At 47.5% G+C, this 22,359-nt stretch overlaps 1 protein-coding gene across 1 annotated transcript in view; it reads right to left on the bottom strand.

Moving 5' to 3' along the window:
* Window positions 1-21,992, bottom strand: part of NYX (nyctalopin) — a 28,712-nt gene extending 6,720 nt beyond the window's left edge. The window contains exons 1-2 of the mRNA XM_051827029.3: window positions 21,656-21,992; window positions 21,281-21,359 (exon numbers count right to left, since the gene is read on the bottom strand). Of these exons, the coding sequence (XP_051682989.2) occupies window positions 21,281-21,353 (73 nt within the window). The 5' untranslated portion in view covers window positions 21,354-21,359; window positions 21,656-21,992. The remainder of the gene's footprint in view (window positions 1-21,280; window positions 21,360-21,655) is intronic.
* Window positions 21,993-22,359: the final 367 nt, after the last annotated feature.

Genomic DNA, 22,359 nt, shown 5'->3' with positions numbered 1-22,359 from the left:
TTTACATCATCCCATAAAAGAAAGGTGCTTGTAAGTGAATTATGCTCTGAGCATTTGAATGGGGGATCCAGTAAAGACTGCCCCACCCCCCACCCCCGGCCACCCCAGGTAGGCTCAGCACAGGCAGCAAACCCGAATGTCATGGCCTGCTGCCCAGTGGATGCCAGAGGCCCCAAGCCCAGTCTTGAGAACCAGTGGGAAAAACAGCGTGATAAGTCCACACTTTTTATGTTTTAGTGAGGAGTAGCTTCAAGATGGAGTGTGTTCCTTGTGAAATTCCTGCAGGGGGAACAAAGCATACCCAAATGTACACATGGCCACTGGTTCATCATTCCTGATCTTCCTCATCAGCACTCCCCAACTCCCAGAAGATGCCCTTGGCCCACCATTCAGTCCCTGCCATCGTGGCCACGTCTCGCGCGCTCGCCTCCGCAGGCCGGGGCGGCAGCCTGTCAGTGCAGCCAGCACCAGGGCCTGTAGAGGACACTCGCCGCTTCTGCAGGCTTGTCCGGCTCCCGTGTCTTTTCAGTCCACCTGCTGCGAATGCTCTTGCTTTCCCAGCTGCTAGGGAAGGGAGTCGGCCCTTTGGCACTTGGCTGGAGAACTCTCAGAGCTTTGAGTGCTCAGTTGAAAACTGTAGCTACTGCAACATTCGGATGGTCAGGAGGTCTGACTTAGCTCTTCCCTCTCCCGCAAACTGTGTGATAGGTACCAAGCTTCTTGGACCCTGTGCTGAGCTTGGCTGTGAACAGGGTCACTTCTAGGCTAGGGAGATGCTCCTTTGGGGAGACAGGGCCGAGAATAGAACCTGAACTCCAGACCTCAGCTGGACAGAGGCCCAGCATTTTTCTCAACTCTTCCAACTGGGTCAAGTCGAAGGCATCTGATTTCCTTACAAATAGCCCTTCATTCTACTTTCTTCTCCTTTCTAATTAAGAAAAGTATACTCTTCAATCACAGGACTCACGTTTCTACCCCTCAGTGGCCAGCATTGTCGGAGGCCCACTGTCGGTACAATTAAGTGGAATCGATGCCTTAGTCCTGTGAGGATTCCTGCTAAAGGATGTCATTTATTTAAAAATCTCGTTGTCAAGGAGCTCATGAGATTATAACTGGCAGGCTGCAACCAATTTGTATAATGCGAGAGATCAAAAAGTTAGCTGCCAGTGCTTAAAAAACGCATGCAAGAGGGATGAGTGGAAACTTCTTATTTTTTTATTTTATTTATTTATACTCTTCTTACCTTTTGAGTATTGGACCATGTGAAAGTATTATTTCAGAAAGTAGGCTGAATTAAAGCTTATTTTACATTTTTAAAATGGATTTATTTGAGAGATAGAGTTACAGACAGAGAGAGGGAGAGACAGAGAGGTCTTCCATCCACTGGTTCACTCCCCAAATGGCTGCAACAGCCAGAGCTGAACCGATCTGAAGCCAGGAGCTTCTTCCAGGTCTCCCACGCAGGTGCAGGGGGCTAAGCCATTGGGCCATCTTCTACTGCTTTCCCAGGCCATAGCAGAGAGCTGGATCAGAAGTGGCACAGCTGGGACACAAACTGGTGCCCATATCAGATGCTGGTGCCACAGGCGGAGGCTTAGCCTACCATGCCACAGCACCAGCCCCTACTTTCCATTTTAGTGAAATACTCAAGACATTGTCACTGCTAAAGACCTATTTTCAGTGTCTGAAACCTTGATAGCCATTGGGAACAATAGTTAATCTACTGGATTATTTAGTGAAATTTAAATTAAGTCAAGGGGTGAGCCTTTCGTGCAGCAATTAAGTCGCTGCTTGGGATACCCACATCGCACACTGGAGCGCCTCGTTCAAATCCAGGCTACTCTACTTCTGATCCAGCTTCCTGCTAATGTGCACCCTGAGAGACTGCAGATGCTGGCTCAACTACTCAGGCCCCTGCCATGCATGTGGGACACCTAGATGGAGTTCTGGGCTCTTGGATGCAGCCTGGGCCAGCCCTGACTGCTGCCGGCATTTAGGGGAGTGAACCGGTGGATGGAAGATCTCTCTCCAGCTGTGTCTCTGTCTCTCTGCCTTTCAAATAAAATGAAAATAAATAAGTAAAAATTTAAACAAATCAGTTAAGTAGATTCTCAGAGCAGACAGCAAAACTCCAGCATTGGTTTACCCAGTTTGGAGACTAAATGTGTATGAGGGGGGTCTACCAAAAGTTCATGGAAAATGCATATATGAAAAAATTATATATAGGTTTCAGAAATTTTTTGCACCAAAATAAACTTATCTTTTAATTCCATTTCTCCATGAAGTTTTTAAAATCCCCTCTCATACATATATTTGGTGGGCTAGAAAAAGTGGGGCACCAAAAAAAAAACTTTTTATTAAAAACATCCTTGAGTGAGTTCTGCTTGCAGTATTGGCAGAGTAGCTTGTATCTCCCTAATATCCTGCTGACACCTATTGTAAACTTGGAACAAATTTTTTTTAAATTTTTATTTGTCTGTTTTGAGAGGCAGAATCCACTGGTTCGCTCCGCAAATGTTCCCAGTGTCCGGGACTGGACGGAGCTGAAGCCAGAGCCAGGGGTCAAACCCAGACGCTCCAGTATAGGAGACGGGCACCCAAACCAGCATCTTAACTTCTAAGCTAAACACCTGCTGCTTAAAAAATATCTTGTTCGGGGGTAGACATTCAGTCCAGCAGTTAAAACATTGGTTAGAGGCCTAGATTGGATCCCCAGCTCCAGCTCCCAATTCCAGCTTTCTGCCAGTGCAGACCCTGGAAATCAGAGGTGATGACTCAAGTGCCTGGGTTCCTGACCCAGATATGGGAGACCCAGATGGCAATCCCAGCTCCCAGCTTCACTTCAGCCTCGGCCATTTCAGGCATTTGAGTGCGATTCAGCAGATGAACTTGCTTTCTCAAATAAATCAATACTCAATCAATCAATACAAATTTTATTAAAAACAAGAGCCCTGGAGAGCAACCCAAAGAAGCAACCAGAGTGCCTGCAATTTTTATAAGAAAAGAAACAAACTTGAGACCGGCACTGTGGCATAGTAGGTTAAGTCTCTGGTTGTGGTGCTGGCACCAGTTCAAGGCCCAGCTGCTCCACTTCTGATTCAGCTCCCTGCTCATGCGCCTGGGAAAGCAGTGGAGGATGGCCCGAGTGCTTGGGCCCCTGCACGCAGTCTATGGTGATTTTGTTATAGCACAGCCCACAAGACAATAAAATGATATACTTAAGTGCAGAAAGCACAGCAAACTCTGGCAAGCTAGAATTCTATATCTAGTGCAAAGGCCTGAAGAGAAATGAAGGAAAACAGGCATTTCGAGCTAAAGATAACCTGAGGAAATTCATCTCCCACAGATCTTCTGCACAACCGAAAATGAAGACATTCTTCCACCAGAAGGAAAAGTATTCTGGAGGAAAATCAGACCTACAGGAGAAAATGAAGTGCAAGCGAAATGGAAAACATGTCACTGGACAGAAAAGACTACTCTTTTCTCACCTTAATTGCTTAACAGACAAGTGACTGTTTAAAGCACAAATGACAAGATGTTATGGAGTTTATGACATATGTAAATGAAAAGTATGACAACAATAACATAAAGGATGAGAAGGGAGATAAATTCAATTGTACTCTGCAGTATAAGATTCCAGATAAATCATGACAAATTAAAGTTGCATGTTGTCATCCCTAGGAAATAAAAAAGAAGCTCAATCCCTACACAATGGACTCAATCCCAAATGACAGCAAATATCTATAGGACATAGGAACCATGGTAAAATATATTATCTGAGGGGTACAAGCATGTATAACGCTACTTGAATTAAACTTCATGACTTTCTTTTGCTCTGTAACAAATGTTAATAAGGGTTTGCTCAGGGCTAAGCTTTCTACATACATTATGCCAGTGAAAGCAACAGCCCTGCAAGGTAAGGAGGATTCTCCCCTGGTGAAATGATGCCAGCCTTCATCTCTCTCTCCACTATGGCGGCCTGTCTCCCGCCCTACATGCCTGGCCTTCTGAGCTTCTGTTTCTGCAACTGCGAACGGAAGGTACTTCACATCCTGGTCTTTGAGGGCTCCTCGGGCTTTCATTTTCCATGGTTCAACAGCAGCTGTTACTAGCCACCGCCTCTAAGGAAAAAACGCCCTCCTTAGAGCTGCGTGTGTCTCTGCTGCGGCCTCCCAGCCACAGCTGTCTGCACCAGGGGTGAGCGCTTTGACCTCAGCAGAACTAATTGAACTCATGCCTTCTCCACGGAAATGGAACAGGCCCTGAACGACTGGTCAGTGAGAGCACGTGAGCACAAGCCTGTCTAGTGCTGAGGCTGGGGCTTTGTACCAAAGCCACACGCAGACCAAAGAAAAGGAGTAGCAGGAGCCAAGGGAAAGGTGGGGAAGCTGTTGTGATGCCCTAGCTCATTCAGGCTGCTGCAACAAATGACCAGAGACCGGGTGGCTTGTAGACAGCAGAGCTACATGGTTCAGGAGGCGGGGAAGTTCAGGAGCAAGGTGGCAGCAAATCTGGTACCTGGTAAGGGCCCGTTTCTTGGTTCAGAGACAGTACCTTCTCTCAGCATCCTCACATGATGGAAAGGGCAAGGGGTCTCTCTGGGCTGTGGGCATTAAGCCCACTCATGAGGGCTCCTCCCTCATGACCTCATCACTCCCACAGGCCTACGTCCTGATACCATTACCCTGGGAGGTAGGTTTCCACATTTGACTTTGAAGAGGAGGTAGACAGAGACATTCAGCCCATGGCACAGGCAGAGAGGACCGGAGGTGACACGAGAATCTCCGGGGTGGAGCTCCGAGCGGGAAGCTGCTGGCATCTTGTTTATGGGACCCCTTTGCTGCTGACCCAGCCCTTTTTAAACACATTTAGGGGAGTCCCTGCATTGTAAGTCCTGCCTGCTCAAGAGGCAGAAACTCTCTTTCCCAATTGTTCTTGCAGTTAGGGCCCACACAATGGGATCTAGCTTTCTCAGGCTCAGTGAGACTGGAATTCAGAAGTAGGAACCAAAGGTAGGGGTTTGGCCTAGTGGTAAATAGGCTGATTGGGTCACTCACATCCAATATCAGAGGGTCTAGGCTTGATGCTGGCTCTGGCTCCTGACTCCAGCTTCCTGCCAATGCAGACTTTGAGAGGCACTGGTCATGACTCAAGTAATTGGGGGCCTGCCACCCATGTGGGAGACCCGGATTGATTTCTTGGCTCCTGGCTTCAACTTGGTCAACCCCAGCTGCTGCAGGCATTTGGGGGAGTGAACCAGCAGATGAGGGAACTGTCTCCTTCTCTCCCTCTCTACCTCTCAAATACATAAATTAATTAATTTTTAAAAATAAGTAGGCACTTAGGGCCGGCACTGTGCCGCAGTAGGTTAATCCTCCTCCTGTGGTGCCAGCATCCCATATGGGCATCAGTTCGAGTCCCAGCCACTCCACTTCCAGTCCAGCTCTCTGCTATGGCCTGGGAAAGCAGTAGAAGATGGCCCAAGTCCTTGGGCCCCTCTACCCACTTAGAAGACTTGGAATAAGCTCCTGGCTCCTGGCTTCAGATCGGCGCAGCTCTGACTATTGTGGCCATTTGGGGGGTGAACCAACAGAAGGAAGACCTTTCTGTCTCTCCCTCTCACTGTCTGTAACTCTACCTCTCAATAAATAAGTAAATAAATAAATAAATAAAATCTTTTAAAAAAATAAGTAGGCACCAAGCAAAAATCATTTTTCTGGCTGGAATGGTGACAAAGGCACCTGGCTTTGCAGTTTATGTGGTGGAATTTCTGGTACCCAGCCCCCAACATGGTTCCTGTGAGCTGTCAGCGGTGGCCACCAGAGGCGGCAGCCACAGGGTCTATGCTGGAGCTGCCCATTCCTGGTTTAGGGATTGCTCTGGGCAGTATGGCCCCCCAATCAGCAAGCCTGGGATCCCTCTCCCTCCCCCTCCCCCTCCCCTCTCCTCCCCCTCCCCTCCCCCTTTCCCTTTCAAATTAATAAGAAAAAAAATGAAAATCGTTGACATTCAGACATCCCTGACTTTTTCAGATCCAAGTGAAAAGTGGCCTCTCCCGGCGTCAGCAGTGTGCATTCCAAAAGCAAACCATGGCCGGCCAAAGCTGAGTCCCATGGGAATACCTCGGCCAGAACAACATTTACACAATTAAAAGAAAGACTACAGTTTGTGAGAAGGTCAAGCTCATTTGGCAGTTTCTTAGCAATCTCTCTTCTCACGCCAGTGTTTTGGGGGAAGGCTCCCATCTGGAGCTCGGAAAAAGCTGCAGTGCTTTTATTCCCACTCTGAGGAATGAGGGAGGGAAAGGCGGAAACAGAGCCCCGTGGCCGGGCTCAGGACTGGCCGCTGTGGGGATTTCCAGAACATTCCATCTTAAAACACTTACTCTGAGGGTGTGCCCTCTTGCCCTTGTTCTCTTAGAAACTCGAAGGATGCTCTCATCCCTGCTGTTTTTGTTTTTGTTTTTGTTTTCCATCTCAGCCTGTTTCCTCTTCTCCAGTGACAAGGAAGAGATGCATTGTAGTGCTGGAGACAGCTGGGAAAGCGCTGGGCCGAGGCTGCATGAGCCACTCTTGTTACAGGATTAAATTTCAGCAAGGGACAACTCCTTCGAGTCTCTTATAGAAACTTACCCCCAGAGTGGAAAGCAAGCCATCAGCTGTCAGAATATTGAAGTTTTGACTACAGGTGGACTGCAAAGAAAAATCCAGGACAGTTCGCTGCCAGGGCTGCCTACTAGAATCGTCTGAGGGAGCTGGTACTGTGGTGCAGTGGGTTAAGCCGCCACTTGTGTCACTGGCATCCCATATGGGAGTGCTGGATCAAGTCCCGGCTGCTCCACTTCCGACCCAGCTCCCTGTGAGTGTGCCTAGGAAAGCAGCAGAAGATGGCCCAAGGACTTGGGTCCCTACCACCCACATGGGAGACCCAGAGGGAGTTCCAGGGCCCTGACTTCAGCCTGGACCACCCCCACCCATTATGGCCATTTAGGGAATGAACCAACAGATGGAAGAGCACTCGCTCGCTTTCTTTCTCTCTCACCTTCTCCCTATATCACTCTGCCTTTCAAATACACGGTCTTTTTTTTTTTTACAAGAGAATCGCCTCAGGAGTTTTTTTTTTTTTTACTATTACTTTCATTTTTATTCGAAAGAGAGAGATCCTAGGTGCTGGTTCACCCACCAGATGCCTGCAACAGCCACAGCTGGGCCAAACCAGAGGCCAGGAACTCAGTCCAGGTCTCCAATGTGGGTGGCAGGGACCCAAGTACTTGAGCCATCCCTGCTGCCTCCCAGGATACACATTAGCAGGAAGGTGGATCATTAGCAGAGCCAGGACTCAAACCAGGTACTCTGATATGGGATACAGATGACCCAGCAGTGTCGTAACTGCTGAGCAAACACCTGCCCCGCGAGCAGCTTTTAAAACTCATCGTGCCCAGGCCACACACCAAACTAATGCCATCAGAATCTTCAGGGGTGGGGCCAAGCATTGGTGTTGTTAGAGCTCCACGGTGATTCCAATATGCAGCCAAAGTCCAAATCTGGAGGTCTAAGTGAGCCAAGTGTATCAAGATGAGATTCACCTGGGTGGGATAGAGTGTTACAAGGTGTCGCACGGAGTTACAGTGTGACCTAGCAATTCCATTATACCCGAGGGAATTCAAAGTAGCTGTTCTAACGAACAGTTGTACCCCAATGAACAGCACTATTCACAAAAGCCAAAAAGGTGGGAACCACACATTTCCATCAACCCAGGAGTGGTAAACAAATGTGCTTTATTCATACAGTGGAATATTACCCAGCCTTTAAAAGGAATAAGGAGCTGACACATGGTACAACGGGGATGAACCTCAAAAGCATTATGCTGAGTGACATAAGCCAATCACAGAAGACCGCATATTGTGCTGTGACTGTGCTAATAGAAAATGTCCAGAACAGGCAGATCCTTATGGACAGAAAGTGGATTCGTGGTTGCCAAGGGCTGGGGAGGGGGATAATGGGGCATGACTTTAATAGGCATGGGGGGGCCGAGGCCGCGGCTCACTAGGCTAATCCTCCGTCTTGCGGCACCGGCACACCGGGTTCTAGTCCCAGTCGGGGCACCGGATTCTGTCCCGGTTGCTCCTCTTCCAGGCCAGCTCTCTGCTGTGGCCCGGGAAGGCAGTGGAGGATGGCCCAGGTCCTTGGGCCCTGCACCCCATGGGAGACCAGGAGAAGCACCTGGCTCCTGCCATCGGGTCAGCGCGGTACGCTGGCTGCGGTGGCCATTGCAGGGTGAACCAAAAGCAAAGGAAGACCTTTCTCTCTGTCTCTCTCTCTCTCACTGTCCACTCTGCCTGTCCAAAAAAAAAAAAAAAAATAGGCATGGGGGAATGAAAATGTCCTAGGACTAGGGGTGATGGTCATGGTCAATGCACTAAATGCCACTGAGTTCTACCCTTTAAAATGATTAATTTCATCTCCTGGGAATTTTACCTCAATTTAAAAAAGATGTTACAAGGTGTCCCTGAATCTGAACAGACACAAGAAACAGGTCCCTGTTGTGTGTCCTGAATGGGGGCACTGGTCAACTCCCAGGCCCCACAGGGAGGCAGTTCTGGCCAGGCCCGGGCGCCCCACGTAAGCTGTCCTCATGCAGAGTGGCTGAGCGGCCTCTCTCCCGGGTCGGCCCTCAGCTCTGGGAATATGTGTTTTTCCCCCTGGAGGTTTGCTCACAAAATGGTTGCTCATGGAGTTTCCAACCACAGACTGACTTTGGAATGTTTCTTTATGCTCATTGTTTTCAAAGAGCTTGTGCCTCGTGAAACCAAAATAGCATGGGAAAATATGGTCACTTTTCTGGTTTCAGCAAAATCTATTCAGCCACTTTGGCTTTTGAAATCGCTCGCCTCCCACTCCTGGCAAATGTTACCCCCAACCCCCAGTGGTTTCTCAGGCCAAGACCCAGTGCTGGATTTTTCAAAACAGAACTGGCTGAGGGAAACAGAAACACAGTGGGGAAGCTGTGTCAGAGCCCGCGGCCTCACATGACCCCAGAACTGGCTTCTCACATCACGCAAGCAGCTTTGGTGACAGAAAAGAAAGGATCATGGACTCCAGCTGTAGCTTTGTTGGCTAAAGTGAGGCATGGGGGATGGAGAATTCTGCAATTTAAGGGTAGAGATCTGCCCCGGGAGCAGTAGAAGACGAGGCCCCAGAGAGGGCCTTGGTGTGGATTACCACTCTGCTATGGTTGGTTTGCATATGCTGTGAGTGCTGCCCCCCAAAGGAAGGTTCATGTGCTGGCAGCTTGGTCCCCTGTGTGACAGTGTCGACAGGTGTGGAATCTTTAGGAGGTCATTAGATCACGGGGGGGGGGGGGGGCACTTGAAAGGGATTAATGTAGCTTTCTCTCCTAACATCCCACAAGAACAGGTTGTTATAACATCCCCCCTGAAGCCTCCTTGCTTCCTGTCTCTCCATGGTGAACTTTCCCTCCTGCACAGCCTCCCCCGAGTCCCTCACCAGAGCTAGGCAGTCATTCTTGAACCTCTGGAACCGTGAGCTAGATAACCCTGTTTGCTTTACAAAGGAGCCAGCCAGCAATCAAAGTAGCCAGCGGGTGGCAATCGAAAGGAAAGAGCTACCGATCCATACAGTGACGTCAATGAATCTCACACACGTACTGCCAGACGTGCCACATGCCCCCTTAGCCTCAGTCCTCTCCCTCTCCCCACCCCAGCTCCAGGCAACCACTGAGCTGCTTTCTAAACCATACATTAGTTCTGCTTGTTCTAGAACTTCATATAAATGGAATCACATGGTTTCTGCACTCAACATTATGTCTGTGAGATTCATCTGAGCTGACCGTTGCTTTTTACTGCTGAGCAGTATTCTCTTATATGGAAGTACTTCGATTTGTTATTCAGTCCTCTGTTGATGGACATTTCGATTGGTAGCATATGGTGACAAAAGCTGATATAAAGAGCTGCGTGCGAAGCTTGTTATGGACATGTGTTTGCATTTCTCATTTATCCAGGAGTGGGATCGCTCGGTCATATGACAAGGATATGTTTAACTTTCTAAGAAACTGCCAAACAGTTTCCCAAAGTGTTCGCACCATGTTATATTCTCACCAGCAACACGTGGGCACGCCAGTTGCTCCACATCCTCGGGAACACGTGGTGTTTGTCAGTCTGAAATTGCAGCCATTCCGGGGGCAGGTGTTTGGGGTAGCACTTAAGCTGTTAGTTGAGATGCTCGCATCCCATATCAGATTCCAGTCCTGGCTCTGTTCCCAGCTCCAGCTTCCTGATAATATAGACCCTGGGAGGCACAGGTGATGGCTCAAGTAGTTGGTTCCCTGCCACCCTTGTGGGAGACCCAGATTGAGTTCCCAGCTCCTGGCTTTGGCCTGGCACAGTCCAGCTGTTGCATTTGGGGAGCAAACCAACAAATGGGAGCGTGCTCTCTCTCTCTCTCTCTTTCTCTCTCTGTTGCTCTGCCTTTTGCATAAAAAAAGCATTACATTTTATTCTAGTGAGTGTGCAAGTGACATCTCATTGTGATTTTACTTTCCTGTTTAAATGGGAACCTTACCATCATAAGGAAACTGTCATAGGAGAGCTAATACTTCGTATGACTGGGGGTATCCGATTGACTAGAAGTTCTACTCTGGGTGGCTTCACCCTTATTAAGCACCTACTATGAAGGTACTTCATATAGATTGTGGAAAATGCAATAAAGTTTGCGGCTGAGTAAGAGGCTCCGGCGACCCCTTCCCTGCAGAAACACCAGTGTGAACAGCTCTCCACACACCGAGTCAGCTGCACGAGAGCTATAGAAGGGGCCGGAGCTGTGGCGTATTGGGTAAAGCCACCGCCTTCAGTGCCGGCATCCCATGTGGGCGCCGGTTCGAGTCCTGGCTGCTCCACTTCCGATCCAGCTCTCTGCTAAGGCCTGGGAAAGCAGTGGAAGGTGGCCCAAGTCCTTGAGCCCCTGCATCCGCATAGGAGACCCGGGGGGAGCTCCTAGCTCCTGGCTTCGGATCGGTGCAGCTCCAGCCGTTGTGGCCAATTGGGGAGTGAACCAGCAGATGGAAGACCTCTCTTTCTGTCTACCTCTCCTTCTCTGTGTAACTCTGACTTTCAAGTAAATAAATCAATCTTAAAAAAAAAAAAAAAAAAAAAAAAGAGCTATAGAAGCCAAGGGAGAGAGTCCAGTGCCTCGTCTTCTTATAAGGCAAATCGCATTGAAGAGAGCAAGAAGGAAAAGGTTGCCTGGGTCAATGCTTTTCCAGCTCCAAGGAGTAGGGTATGGAAGGGAATGAGAGTGAACTGCGTTTTAGTGCCAGGCCCACTTGGAAAAACTCAGTCCAGCGGAGCCCACCTGCCCCTGCCCCCAGCTCTTACTCCAGCAGCCCACATCAGAGTGCTGGTCCGAGTCCTGTCTGCTGCACTTCCATTCCATCTCCCTGCTGATGCTCCTGGGAGGCAGCAGAGACCCAACCACTAGGGCCCCCACCGCATCTGTGGCAGACCAGGATGGAGTTCCAGGCTCCTGGCTCTGGCCTGACCCAGCCCTGACTGTTGTGGCCATTTGAGGAGTGAACCAGGAGATAGATGGAAGATGTCTTTCTCTCTCGGTCTTTCCCCCTCTCTGTGTGTCACTCTCTTCTCAAATAAACAATAAATCTTTAAGGAAAAAAAAAGAGGCCACCAGTCAGATTCATTGCAAACCAATCAACCCCAAGATGCATTATAATCAAGATCTCTAAGGTTAAATATAAGGGGATTCTCAAAGCTGCAAGAAAAAAAAGACACAAATTAGAAATGAGAGGGTTCCAGTGTACCTGACTGTAGACTTCTGAACAGAAACCTTATTGTCTAGGAGGGAGTAAAATCAGATCTTTAAAAAAAAAAAAGATTTATTTATGTGAAAGAATTACAGAGAGATGTGGGGGGAGAAACATAGATCTTCCATCTGCTGGTTCACTCCTCAAATGGCCACAATGGCCGGCGATGGGCCGCTTTGAAGCTAGGAGCCAAGAGCTTCTTCCAGGTCTCCCACCTCGGTGGCAGGGGCCCAAGCCCTCGGACCATCTTCTACTGTTTTCTCAGGCCATTAGCAGGGAGCTGGATCAAAAGTGGAGCAATCAGGACACAAACTTGAGCCCATATGGGATGCTGGCATGGCAGGCAGAGGGTTAATCTGATATTTAGTGCAAGCCCCTAAGATGAAACTTTTATGGTCCTGGAGTAAAAATAATGCCAGCCAAGAATAAGGAATCCAGCAAAGCTGTCCTTCAGATATAAGGGAGAGAGAGACATTCCCAAACGGAAGCAGAAAGAATTTTTCACCACCAAACTTCTGTTATAAGAAATACTAAAGGGAGTGCTTCAAACTGAAAGAAAAAGACTCTAACAAGTAACAAGAACTATCAGGAGGTAGAAAACTCCAGGTTCTGACATTATAAGCCTGATGTATAAAACACTTATGTCTTCACCGTGAAGACTAAAATAAATTATAATTACTACGCGAACATGTTAAAGGGACAGGCAATATGGGAAGAGGGCAAATGTAACATCAGAAATTCAAAATGTGGGGAGGGACAGAGCACACTTGTAGACTTATTTATTAGGTTTTTTTTTTGTCTCTTTTTCTATTTTTATAATCAAAGTTAAGTTGCTATCATTTCACGTAGCTTGTTATAGCCAAAAGACATTTTTTGAAAGCCTCAAGGTAACCACAAGGCAAAGCCTATACATAGACTTACCAAACATAATAGGCAAGGAATCAAAGTACACCACTAGAGAAAATCACTTAACCACAAGTGAAGATTATAATTTAGGGCCAAAAAAGAAAGGAACTATAATAAAAGTCTAAAACAAGTATCAACGTGCAGGAAAAAGATCTTACCCATTAATAATTGCCTGAAATGTCAATGGACTAAATTCTCCAATCAAAATACACAGAGAGACAGAATGGACTAAAAAAACACCACTCAGCTGCATGCTACTAAAAGAAACTCATTTCACCTCCAAGGACACACGTAGACTGAGAGTAAAAGGATGGAACCAGATGTTCCATGCAAATGGCACCCAAAAGAGAGCAGGAATAGCCATACTTCTATCAGATAAAATAGATTTTAAATCAAAAGCAGTAGGCTGGCGCCGCAGCTCACTAGGCTAATCCTCCGCCTGCAGTGCCGGTATCTGGGGTTCTAGTCCCGTTGAGGCACTGGATTCTCTCCCGGTTTCTTCTCTTCCAGTCCAGCTCTCTGCTGTGGCCCAGGAAGGCAGTGGAGGATGGCCCAGGTGCTTGGGCCCCTGCACCCACATGGGAGACCAGGAGGAAGCACCTGGCTCCTGGTTTCAGATCGGTGCAGCACGCCGGCTGTACTGGCCATTTGGGGGGTGAACCAACGGAAAAGGAAGACCTCTCTCTCTCTCTCTCTCTCTAACTCTGCCTGTCCAAAAAAAAAAAAAAAAATCAAAAGCAGTAAAAAGAAACCAGGAATGTCATTATACAATGATAGAGTTCAATCCAGCAAGAGGAAATAACACTTGTAAATAGATATGCAATCAATATCAGAGCACCCAAGTGCATAAAGCAAACAGTAATAGATCTAAAGGGAGAGGTAGACTTCAATACAATGTAGGAGACATTACCTGCCCACTTTCAGAAATGGACAGATCATCCAGACAGAAAATCAACAAAGAAACAGCAGAGTTAAATTGCACCCTAGAGTAACTGGACATAATAGACACCTACAAAACTTTCCATCCCACAGCTGCAGAATGCACATTCTTCTCAAAAGCACAGGGAACATTTTCTAGGTCAGATCATATGGTGGGTCACCAAAAAAAGTTTCAACAAATTTAAAACAATAGAAATCATATCAAATATCTTTTCTGTTCACAGTGCAATAAAATGAGAAATCAACAAGAAAAAGGTTGTAAACTATACAAATACATGAAAATTAAACAACTTACTCCTGAACTTACTTCCTGGATAAAGGAAGAAATCAAGGAGGAAATTAAAATTTTTCTTGAATGAGTGAAAATGGGAACACAGCATACCAAAACCTATGAGATACAGAAAATGCAGTACTGTGAGGGAAGTTTATAGCAATCAATGCCTGCAGAAAAAAAAAAAAAAAGAGTCGTAAATAAACAATTTATTGCTGTATCACAAGGAACTAGAAAAATAAGAAAAAAACATATTCACAGGGCCAGCACCGTGGCACAGTGGGCTAAACCTCTACCTACAGTGTTGGAATCCCATATGGGCGCTGGTTCAAGTCCCGGCTGCTCCTCTTCTGATCCAGCTCTCTGCTATGGCCTGGGAAAGCGGTAGAAGACGGCCCAAGTCCTTGGGCTCCTGCACCCACGTGAGAGACCCAGAAGAGGCTCCTGGCTCCTGGCTTCAGATTGGCCCCACTCTGGCCATTGTGGCCATCTGGGGAGTGAACCAGTGGACAGAAGACCTCTCTCTCTCTCTCTCTCTCTCTCTCTCTCTCTCTCTCCTCTGTCTGTATCTCTGCCTCTCAAATAAATAAATCTTTATTTAAAAACATATTCAAAATTAGTAGAAAGAAAGAATAAAATTTGGAGCACAAATAAATGACACACAGTCTAAAAACATACCCCCAAAAATCAATGAAATGAAGAACAGGTTCTTTGAAAAGAAATTGGATAAATTCTTGACCAGACTAGAGAAGAAGTGGAAAAATTCTTGGATGAATACAATTTGCCCAGGTTGAGTCATGAGGAAATGGAATGCCTAAACAGATGAGTAACAAGTAGCAAGACTGAATCATCAAAAAATAAACAAACAAACAAAACTGTGGGGAGCAACTGGGAGCAACTCGGACTAGACTGTTACTCGAATTAAGACTTATTCTATGCATCTGCTCTCCCACAACATGGCGCTGAGAAGGGAGGAAACAGCTTCTACACAGCTGCCTCCAGTTCAACCAATAAACAGCAGGACCTGCTCCTGATTGGAGGAGAGCAGCGTACTCGGCGTGTGGGTAGCAGAGTTGGGATTGGTGGAAGAGGACTATAAAGGAGGAGAGAGACAACATGCACCAGGAACATCTATCTGAAGGAACACCTGTGCAGCCCCCGAGAGAGCTGGCCGGCGGTGTGCCGCTCCCCCGCGGAAGTGGGGAAAGTGGCTAGGGGGAACCGCCCTTCCACGGAGGTGGAGGGATGGTAGCCAACCCGGGAAGAACCAGCAGCAAACCCGGGGAGGGCCGAGCAGACAAAAGAACAGTGCAGGGTCCTGTGTCGTTCCTCCACGAAGACGGGGAGCGATACAAAACCCTCCCAACAAACAAAGGCCCAGGACCAGATGGCTTCACTGTTGAATTTTAACAAACATTTAAAGAAGAATTAACACTAATACTTCTTTTTTAAAAAAAATTATTATTTATTTGAGTTACATTGAGAGAGGAAGAGACACAGAGAGAGAGCTTCTGTCCATTGGTTCACTCCCCAAATGGCCCCAACAGCCAGGGCTGGGCTAGGCCAAAGCCAGGAGCCTGAAACTCCATCTGGGTCTTCCACATGAGTGGCAGGGGGCTAAGGACTTGAGCCATCCTCTTGCTTTCCCAGGTGCATTAGCAGGGAACTGAATTGGAAGTGGAGCACTCAGGACTCAAACCAGCACTCCAATACAGAATGCTGGTATTGCAAGCAAAGGCTTTTAACACACTGTGCCACAATGCTGGCCCCAGCCAATGCAATCTTGAGTGAAAAGAACAAAATAGGGAGAATTATACTACCTGACTTTGAGATATATTATAAAGCTACAGTAATTAAAACAGTATAGAGGGCGCCAGGGTTAAGCCACTGCTTGGGATGCCTACCTCTCATATCAGAGTGCTGGTTTGAGTCTCAGCTTCTCTGCTTCTGATCCAGCTTCCTGCTAATGCATCGTGGAAGGTAGAGGATGATGGCTCAAGCACTTGGGCCCCTGCCACCCATATAGGAAACCCAGATGGAGTTCTGAGCTCTTTGTTTTAACCTGGCCCAGCCCTGGCTATTGCAGGCATTTGGTTAGTGAACTAACAGATGGAAGATCTGTGTGTGTGTGTGTGTGTGTGTGTGTTGCTCTACCTTTCAAGTTGATTAAAATAAATAACTAGACAAACATTTAAAACAGCCTGTATTTGGCATAAAAACAGATACATAGACCAATGACAGGCAAATGGAACAGAATAGAGACTTTAAAAATAAAATCGTGCATTTACAGCCAACTGACCTTTAACAAAGGTGTTAATAACGTGCATTGGGGGGAAAAGCAGTCTTTTTAACAAATGGTGCTTAAGAATGAAACTAGATGCTTATCTATCACCATTGACAAAAATCAGCGCAAAATGGATTAGAGACCTAAATGTGAGACCTGAAACTTTGGGCTATTAGAGGAAAAGATAGGGAAATCCTTGGAATGGGCAAGGATTTCTGGATGAGACCCCCAACAAACAAAGGAAATAAAAGCAAAAACAGGCCAATGGGATTTCATCGAGCTAAAGGGCTTTTGCACAGCAAAGCAATCAACAGAGCAAAGAGACAACCTAAAGAAAATATTTGCAAGTTAAACAAGTTAAACCCTGACGAGGAGTTAATATCTAGAATAGATAAAGAACTATCCTCAACAGCAAAGAAAAAAAAAAAGCAGTCCAATTAAAAATGGGCAATAGATCTAAACAGACATTTCTCAAAGAAAGACATACAAGTGGCCAACAGATAGGTAAAAGGATGCACCACGTCACAAATCAAAACCACAATGAGGTATCACCTCACTCCAGTAACATTGACTATTATCAAAAAGACAAGATAACAAGTGTTGGCAAGGATGTGGAAAAAAAGGAAACCTTGCACACTGTTATGGGAATGTAAATTAGTACAGCCATTATGGAAAACAGCATGGATGTTCCTCAAGAACCTAAAATAGAACTACCATATGATCCAGCAATCCCACTTCTTGGTATGTACCCAAGGGAAATGAAATCCATCTGTCAAAGAGGCATCTGCACTCCCATGTTTATTGCAGCACTGTTCACAATAGTTGAGAAATGGAAACCTGAGTGTCCACCCACTAATGAATGGATGAAAAAAGAATGTGGCACATTACACCATGGGGCACTACTTAACCATTAGAAAGGATGAAATCTTGCCATCTGCAATGATATGGATGGAACTGGGGTCATTAAATTAAGTGAAAGAAGCCAAGCACAGGAAGACAAGTTTCACATGGTCTCACTCCTATGTGGAGTTAAGGAAGGAAGGAAGGAAAGGAGGAAGGGAGGGAGGGAGGGAGAAAGAGGTGATCTCAGTTATATAGAAAAATACAACTGTGGGTACCAGAGGCTGGGGAGGGAGAGATTGGAGAATGTGGATTGACAGTACTAGGTTACAAGTAGCTAGGAGTAAGAAGTTCTGGAGTTCTATTGCAGAGACAGAAAATGTCTCTGTGAGACAGAGAATGTCAATTTACTGTATATTTCACTATTTAAAAACTAGATGAGGCCGGCGCCGCGGCTCAGTAGGCTAATCCTCCACCTTGCAGCGCCAGCACACCGGGCTCTAGTCCCTGTCAGGCACCGGATTCTGTCCCGGTTGCCCTTCTTCCAGGCCAGCTCTCTGCTGTGGCCAGGGAGTGCAGTGGAGGATGGCCCAAGTGCTTGGGCCCTGCACCCCATGGGAGACCAGGAGAAGCACCTGGCTCCTGCCTTCGGATCAGCGTGGTGTGCCAGCTGCAGCGCACTGGCCACGGCGGCCATTGGAGGGTGAATCAACGGCAAAGGAAGACCTTTCTCGCTGTCTCTCTGTCTCTCTCACTGTCCACTCTGCCTGTCAAAAAAAAAAAAAAAAACCCTAGATGATAGGATTTGGGGATGTTCCCCCTATAAAGAAATGTTAAATACTTGAAAGGAAAAATATATGTTTGCCTGATTGGACATTACACAATGATACATGTAACGAAACATCACACAGGACCCCATAAGTATGTACAACTTTATGTGTCTGTTAAATTTTTGCAAAAATTTTTGAAGCCTGTGCATAGATGGGTGATAGATGGGTGTTCAAAAAGTTAATGGAAATGTGTGTATTATGAAAAAACTACACACAGAATTCATACCTCAGACTCTAAGACAGCAAGGTGAATAAAACACAAATCCAGATTCTCTTTAAAGACCCACAGCATAGAGGTGGGCATTGGCACAGCAGGTAAGATGCCACTCAGAGTGCCCATGTCCCACATTGCAGTGCCTGGTTCGAGTCCCGGCTGCTCGACTTTCAATCCAGCTCCCTGCTAAGGCACCGGGGAAGGCAGTGGAAGATGACCAAATGCTTGAGCCCCTGCCACCCAAGTGGGAGACCCAGATGGAGTTTCTGGCTCTTGGCTTTGGCCTGGCCTAGCCCCAGCTGTTGCAGGCATCTGGGAGAGTGAACCAGCAGATGGAAGATATCTGTGTGTGTGTGTGTGTGTGTGTGTCTCCTCTCTCTGTCTCTTTGCCTTTCAAATGAAATGAAAGTAAATAAAATTATTTTTTTCAAAAACATCACAGTCTGGGGCTGGTGCTGTGGCGTGGTGGGTAAAGCCACCACCTGCAGTGCCGGCATCCCATATGGGAGCCAGTTCAAGTCCCAGCTGCTCCACTTCCAATCCAGCTCTCTGCTATGGCCTGGAAAAGCAGTAGAAGATGGCTCAAGTCCTTGGGGCCCTGCACCCACACGGGAGACCCAGAGGAAGCTCCAGGCACCTGGCTTTGGATTGGCCAAGCTCCAGCTGTTGTGGCCATCTGGAGAGTGAACCAGAGGACAGAAGACATCTCTCTCTCTCTCTCTCTCTCTCTCTGCCTCTCCGTAACTCTGCCTTTCAAATAAATAAATCTTAAAGAAAAAAAAAAAAGACTCACTCTGTAGAGCAAGCCAGATGTGAGGGCCTGTAAAGCAAGGTAAATGATTAAGGTGGAGGAATCTGCACTAAGAAGGGAGAAGCACTTCTGGGAGACCAGCGCGTCTGTGTGTGCCTGTGTCCGGAGCGGGAGAACTGCTGTTTTGATCTTGCCCCCAGTTTCTCCAGCTGTGAGCCACTTCTGACTCCCCCACAGCCTTGTTTTGTGAGGCTCATTTAGTTAAGGAGGTAGAGCACCCAGCCATGCCCGCTACTCAGGAGCAAGTTGTCCGTATTCCTTGTGACTCTCAGAGAATTATTCTCTGCCCTGTTAGAGTGTGTTTGAAATGAAAGCACCAGGGGCTGTGGAGATGTTCATTAATTTTAAATGCAGCTATTGTTAGCGAATGATGTCACCGCTGTGCTCTGGGGCTTGTCACAAAAGGCTGGCTGTATTTCAGGTTCCTGTAGCAGGGACAGCTCCTGCTTTTGCAGCGTGCCGGCTCTGAGCACTGTCTGCATGCCGTGAAGAACGGTAGAGCTTTTGGTGCGGGTTTCAAATAATGAGTCTAGGAAGCAAACATTCTGTCCCAATGAGTCAATCAAGCTTCACATCCTCTCTAGGTAGGAGAAATGGCAAGAAGTTGGCTGCTGGTAATTATCTAAATGTCAACCTCTGTCCTTTTAGTGGATCCTTGAGCTAGGAAGTCGCGTCCTACTTATCACAGTGTTCCTTATGCCTTGTTCCAATTTTTTCCTCATCTATTTATTACACCTGCCATAAAAGAATGTAAGTTTCTCAAGGACAAAGACCACACAGTTATAATCCTCATAACATCCCTGGAGAGTAGTAAAGGCACACAGCATATACCTGGTGGCTGATTGGTTGAACTGAGCAAGTTCTATTTTTTTAAAAAAGATGCAATAAAGAGAAGCAGAAGATTCTATTAGTGCTATTTGAGAATGAGCTGGCAAAATTTCTCTACCAGCAACGCATACAGAGGTCATCACAACCTCAAATAATTAAACTCACCCAGCGTCAGAAAAATATTCTTTGCATAGAATTGTTTAGTGGGGAAAAAAAAAAAGCAACAAGGATGTTTCTTTGGGCTATCTCAGGTAGATTTGAGCAGCCGGAGCTGGGGAGAATATGTTGCAGTGAGTTTCCCTGGTATATTAAAATGCATGTTAGGGCCGGCACTGTGGCACAGTAGGCTAAGCCTCCGCCTGCAATGCCAGCATCCCATATGGGCGCCGGTTCAAGTCCCGGATGTTCCACTTCTGATCCAGCTCCTTGTTAATATGCCTGGGAAAGCAGTGGAAGATGGCCCAAGTGCTTGAGTCCCTGCACCCACGTGGGAGACCCGGAAGAAGCTCCTGGCTCCTGGTTTAGGATCAGCGCAGCTTTGGCTGTACCGGCCATCTGGGGAGTGAACCAGCAGATGGAAGACCTTTCTCTCTCTCTCTCTCTCTTTCTCTGTAACTCTGCCTCTCAAATAAATAAATACAATCTTTTAAAAAATTAAATGCATATAACAAAAGGATTAAAAAAAAACTTTGAAAAGAATTTTAGGGACCAGCACTGTGGCATAGTAGGTTAAGCCTCCACCTGCGGCACTGGCATCCCATGTAGGCGCCGGCTCAAGTCCCAGCTGCTCCACTTCTGATCCAGCTCCCTGCTAATGGCCTGGGAAAGCAGTAGAGGATGACCCAAGTCCTTGGGCCCTGGCACCCACATCAGAGACCTGGAAGAAGCTTCTGGCTTCTGGCTTCAGCCTGGCCCACCCTGAACACGCCTGATCTCGTAAGCTAAGCAAGGTCAGGCCTGGTTTGTACTTGGATAGGAAACAACAGAGGATGACCCAAGTGCTTGGTTCCCTGCACCCACATAGGAGACCTGGAGGAAGCACCTGGCTCCTGGCTTCAGATCAGCCCAACTCTGGCCATTGCAGCCATTTGGAGGAGTGAACTGGCAGATGGAAGACACCCCTGCCCCCGTCTCAAATAAACAAATAAATCTTTTAAAAATTTTATTTTAAACATCCATGATTCCACAATCTCAACTTATTTTTCACTTTTCCTTTTCCCTTTAAAAAGATGATCTCTTTAAGGGATTTTTTGTTTCTTTTTTTAACCAAATGAACTTAAAATAATGTGGTTTGGGGTTATCACACCAATCAATTCCTATTTGAAATTTGAATAAGAAAATCACCAATCATATCATGGGTTTGGGAGTCTTGTTTTTCAACAACAAACAAGAATAATCCCTCCACCTGCTCCTTTCTCTGGTTCTCTGCTCACTGAAAGTCACAGAAGCAGGCTTTGTGGGTAGAAGCCCGTGGCTTCCACGCGTCTTCCCAAGCCCTGCACCCACTAGCAACAGAACTCACCATGCAGAAGCAGGACCAGCATCCCTCTGCCTGTCACGCGCCTTGCTGGCTTAGAGCCACCCGGCTGTGGCATCTGTACCTGAGACAACAAAGCACAGGTCACCTGGTGCCCCTGAGAACCCGCCCACACCTGCACACTTCGTCCTCATGCTCCTGCCTTCCTTCTCGTCTCTTCACATCCTGTCGTCCCCAGTGATGCTGGCTGAGGGGTTCGGAGGAGCCAGTAAGTAACAACAGCCCACCGGAGGCTCTCCCCACCAAGTCGACAGCAACTCAGATGGCATCACCGACAGCCAGGGAGCCAGCCAAGGGCAGGAGAGGGGAGAGGAAGCCTCTGGCGAGAGCGCTCCTCAACAGCCCCGCAGCATTGCTTACCCTCCGGGGAGGCCGCCTGGTCCTGTCTCGGTTGTCTCAGGCCATCCATCTCCCAAGTCAGGCAGCCACAGAGACTACAAGTGGTCCAACAGGGAAGGAAAGGTGTGTGGAGGGGAGCTGGGGGCAGGGTACAGGGAGCAAGAGGAATAGTCGCTCGTGCAGGTTCGAGCGCTTATTTTTCTTACTCCAGATTTAATGGCAGGAAAATCCCCTGTATCAGATGAGGCTTAACAGGGATGAAAAAAATGTGTCTGCCTTTCGAATCACCAAAGCCAGTGACAGATTTTGCTTACACACCAATCGGCTTTATCCCCAGGCCTCGGCCACCCTGGTCCTCCTGCCCTCTCCATCTGCCTGGCCCTTTCCCTCTTTAAACCCTCCCCCAGACCCTCCCTGTCCCCTTCCCTGACCCCAGCCCCAGCCGCCAGCAATAGGCAGCCAGAAATTGGCTTCCTGCCACCCAAACAGCATTCTCAGCAAGGACGCGTTATGTAACTTAGAGAGCTGGAGAAGGTTCAGGGCAGCTTAAATTCATGATGTTTTCCAGAAATGTAGGCTGCCGACCTCCTTGCTGCGGGGTGGCTGATGGCAGATGACCTCAAAGCACACACCATGCAGGTGGCTCTCCCCCATGCCAATCAACTAGAGGCCTGGCTTGGCGCTTGTGGCTGCTGCGGCCATGGCCAAAGTTCCCCGGGGCGGCT

The sequence above is a fragment of the Oryctolagus cuniculus genome, chromosome X, assembly GCF_051225735.1.
Source record: "Oryctolagus cuniculus isolate XC-2025 breed Fujian yellow rabbit chromosome X, ASM5122573v1, whole genome shotgun sequence".
Lineage (NCBI taxonomy): Eukaryota > Metazoa > Chordata > Mammalia > Lagomorpha > Leporidae > Oryctolagus > Oryctolagus cuniculus.
This window is presented reverse-complemented; position numbering and strand designations above follow the sequence as displayed.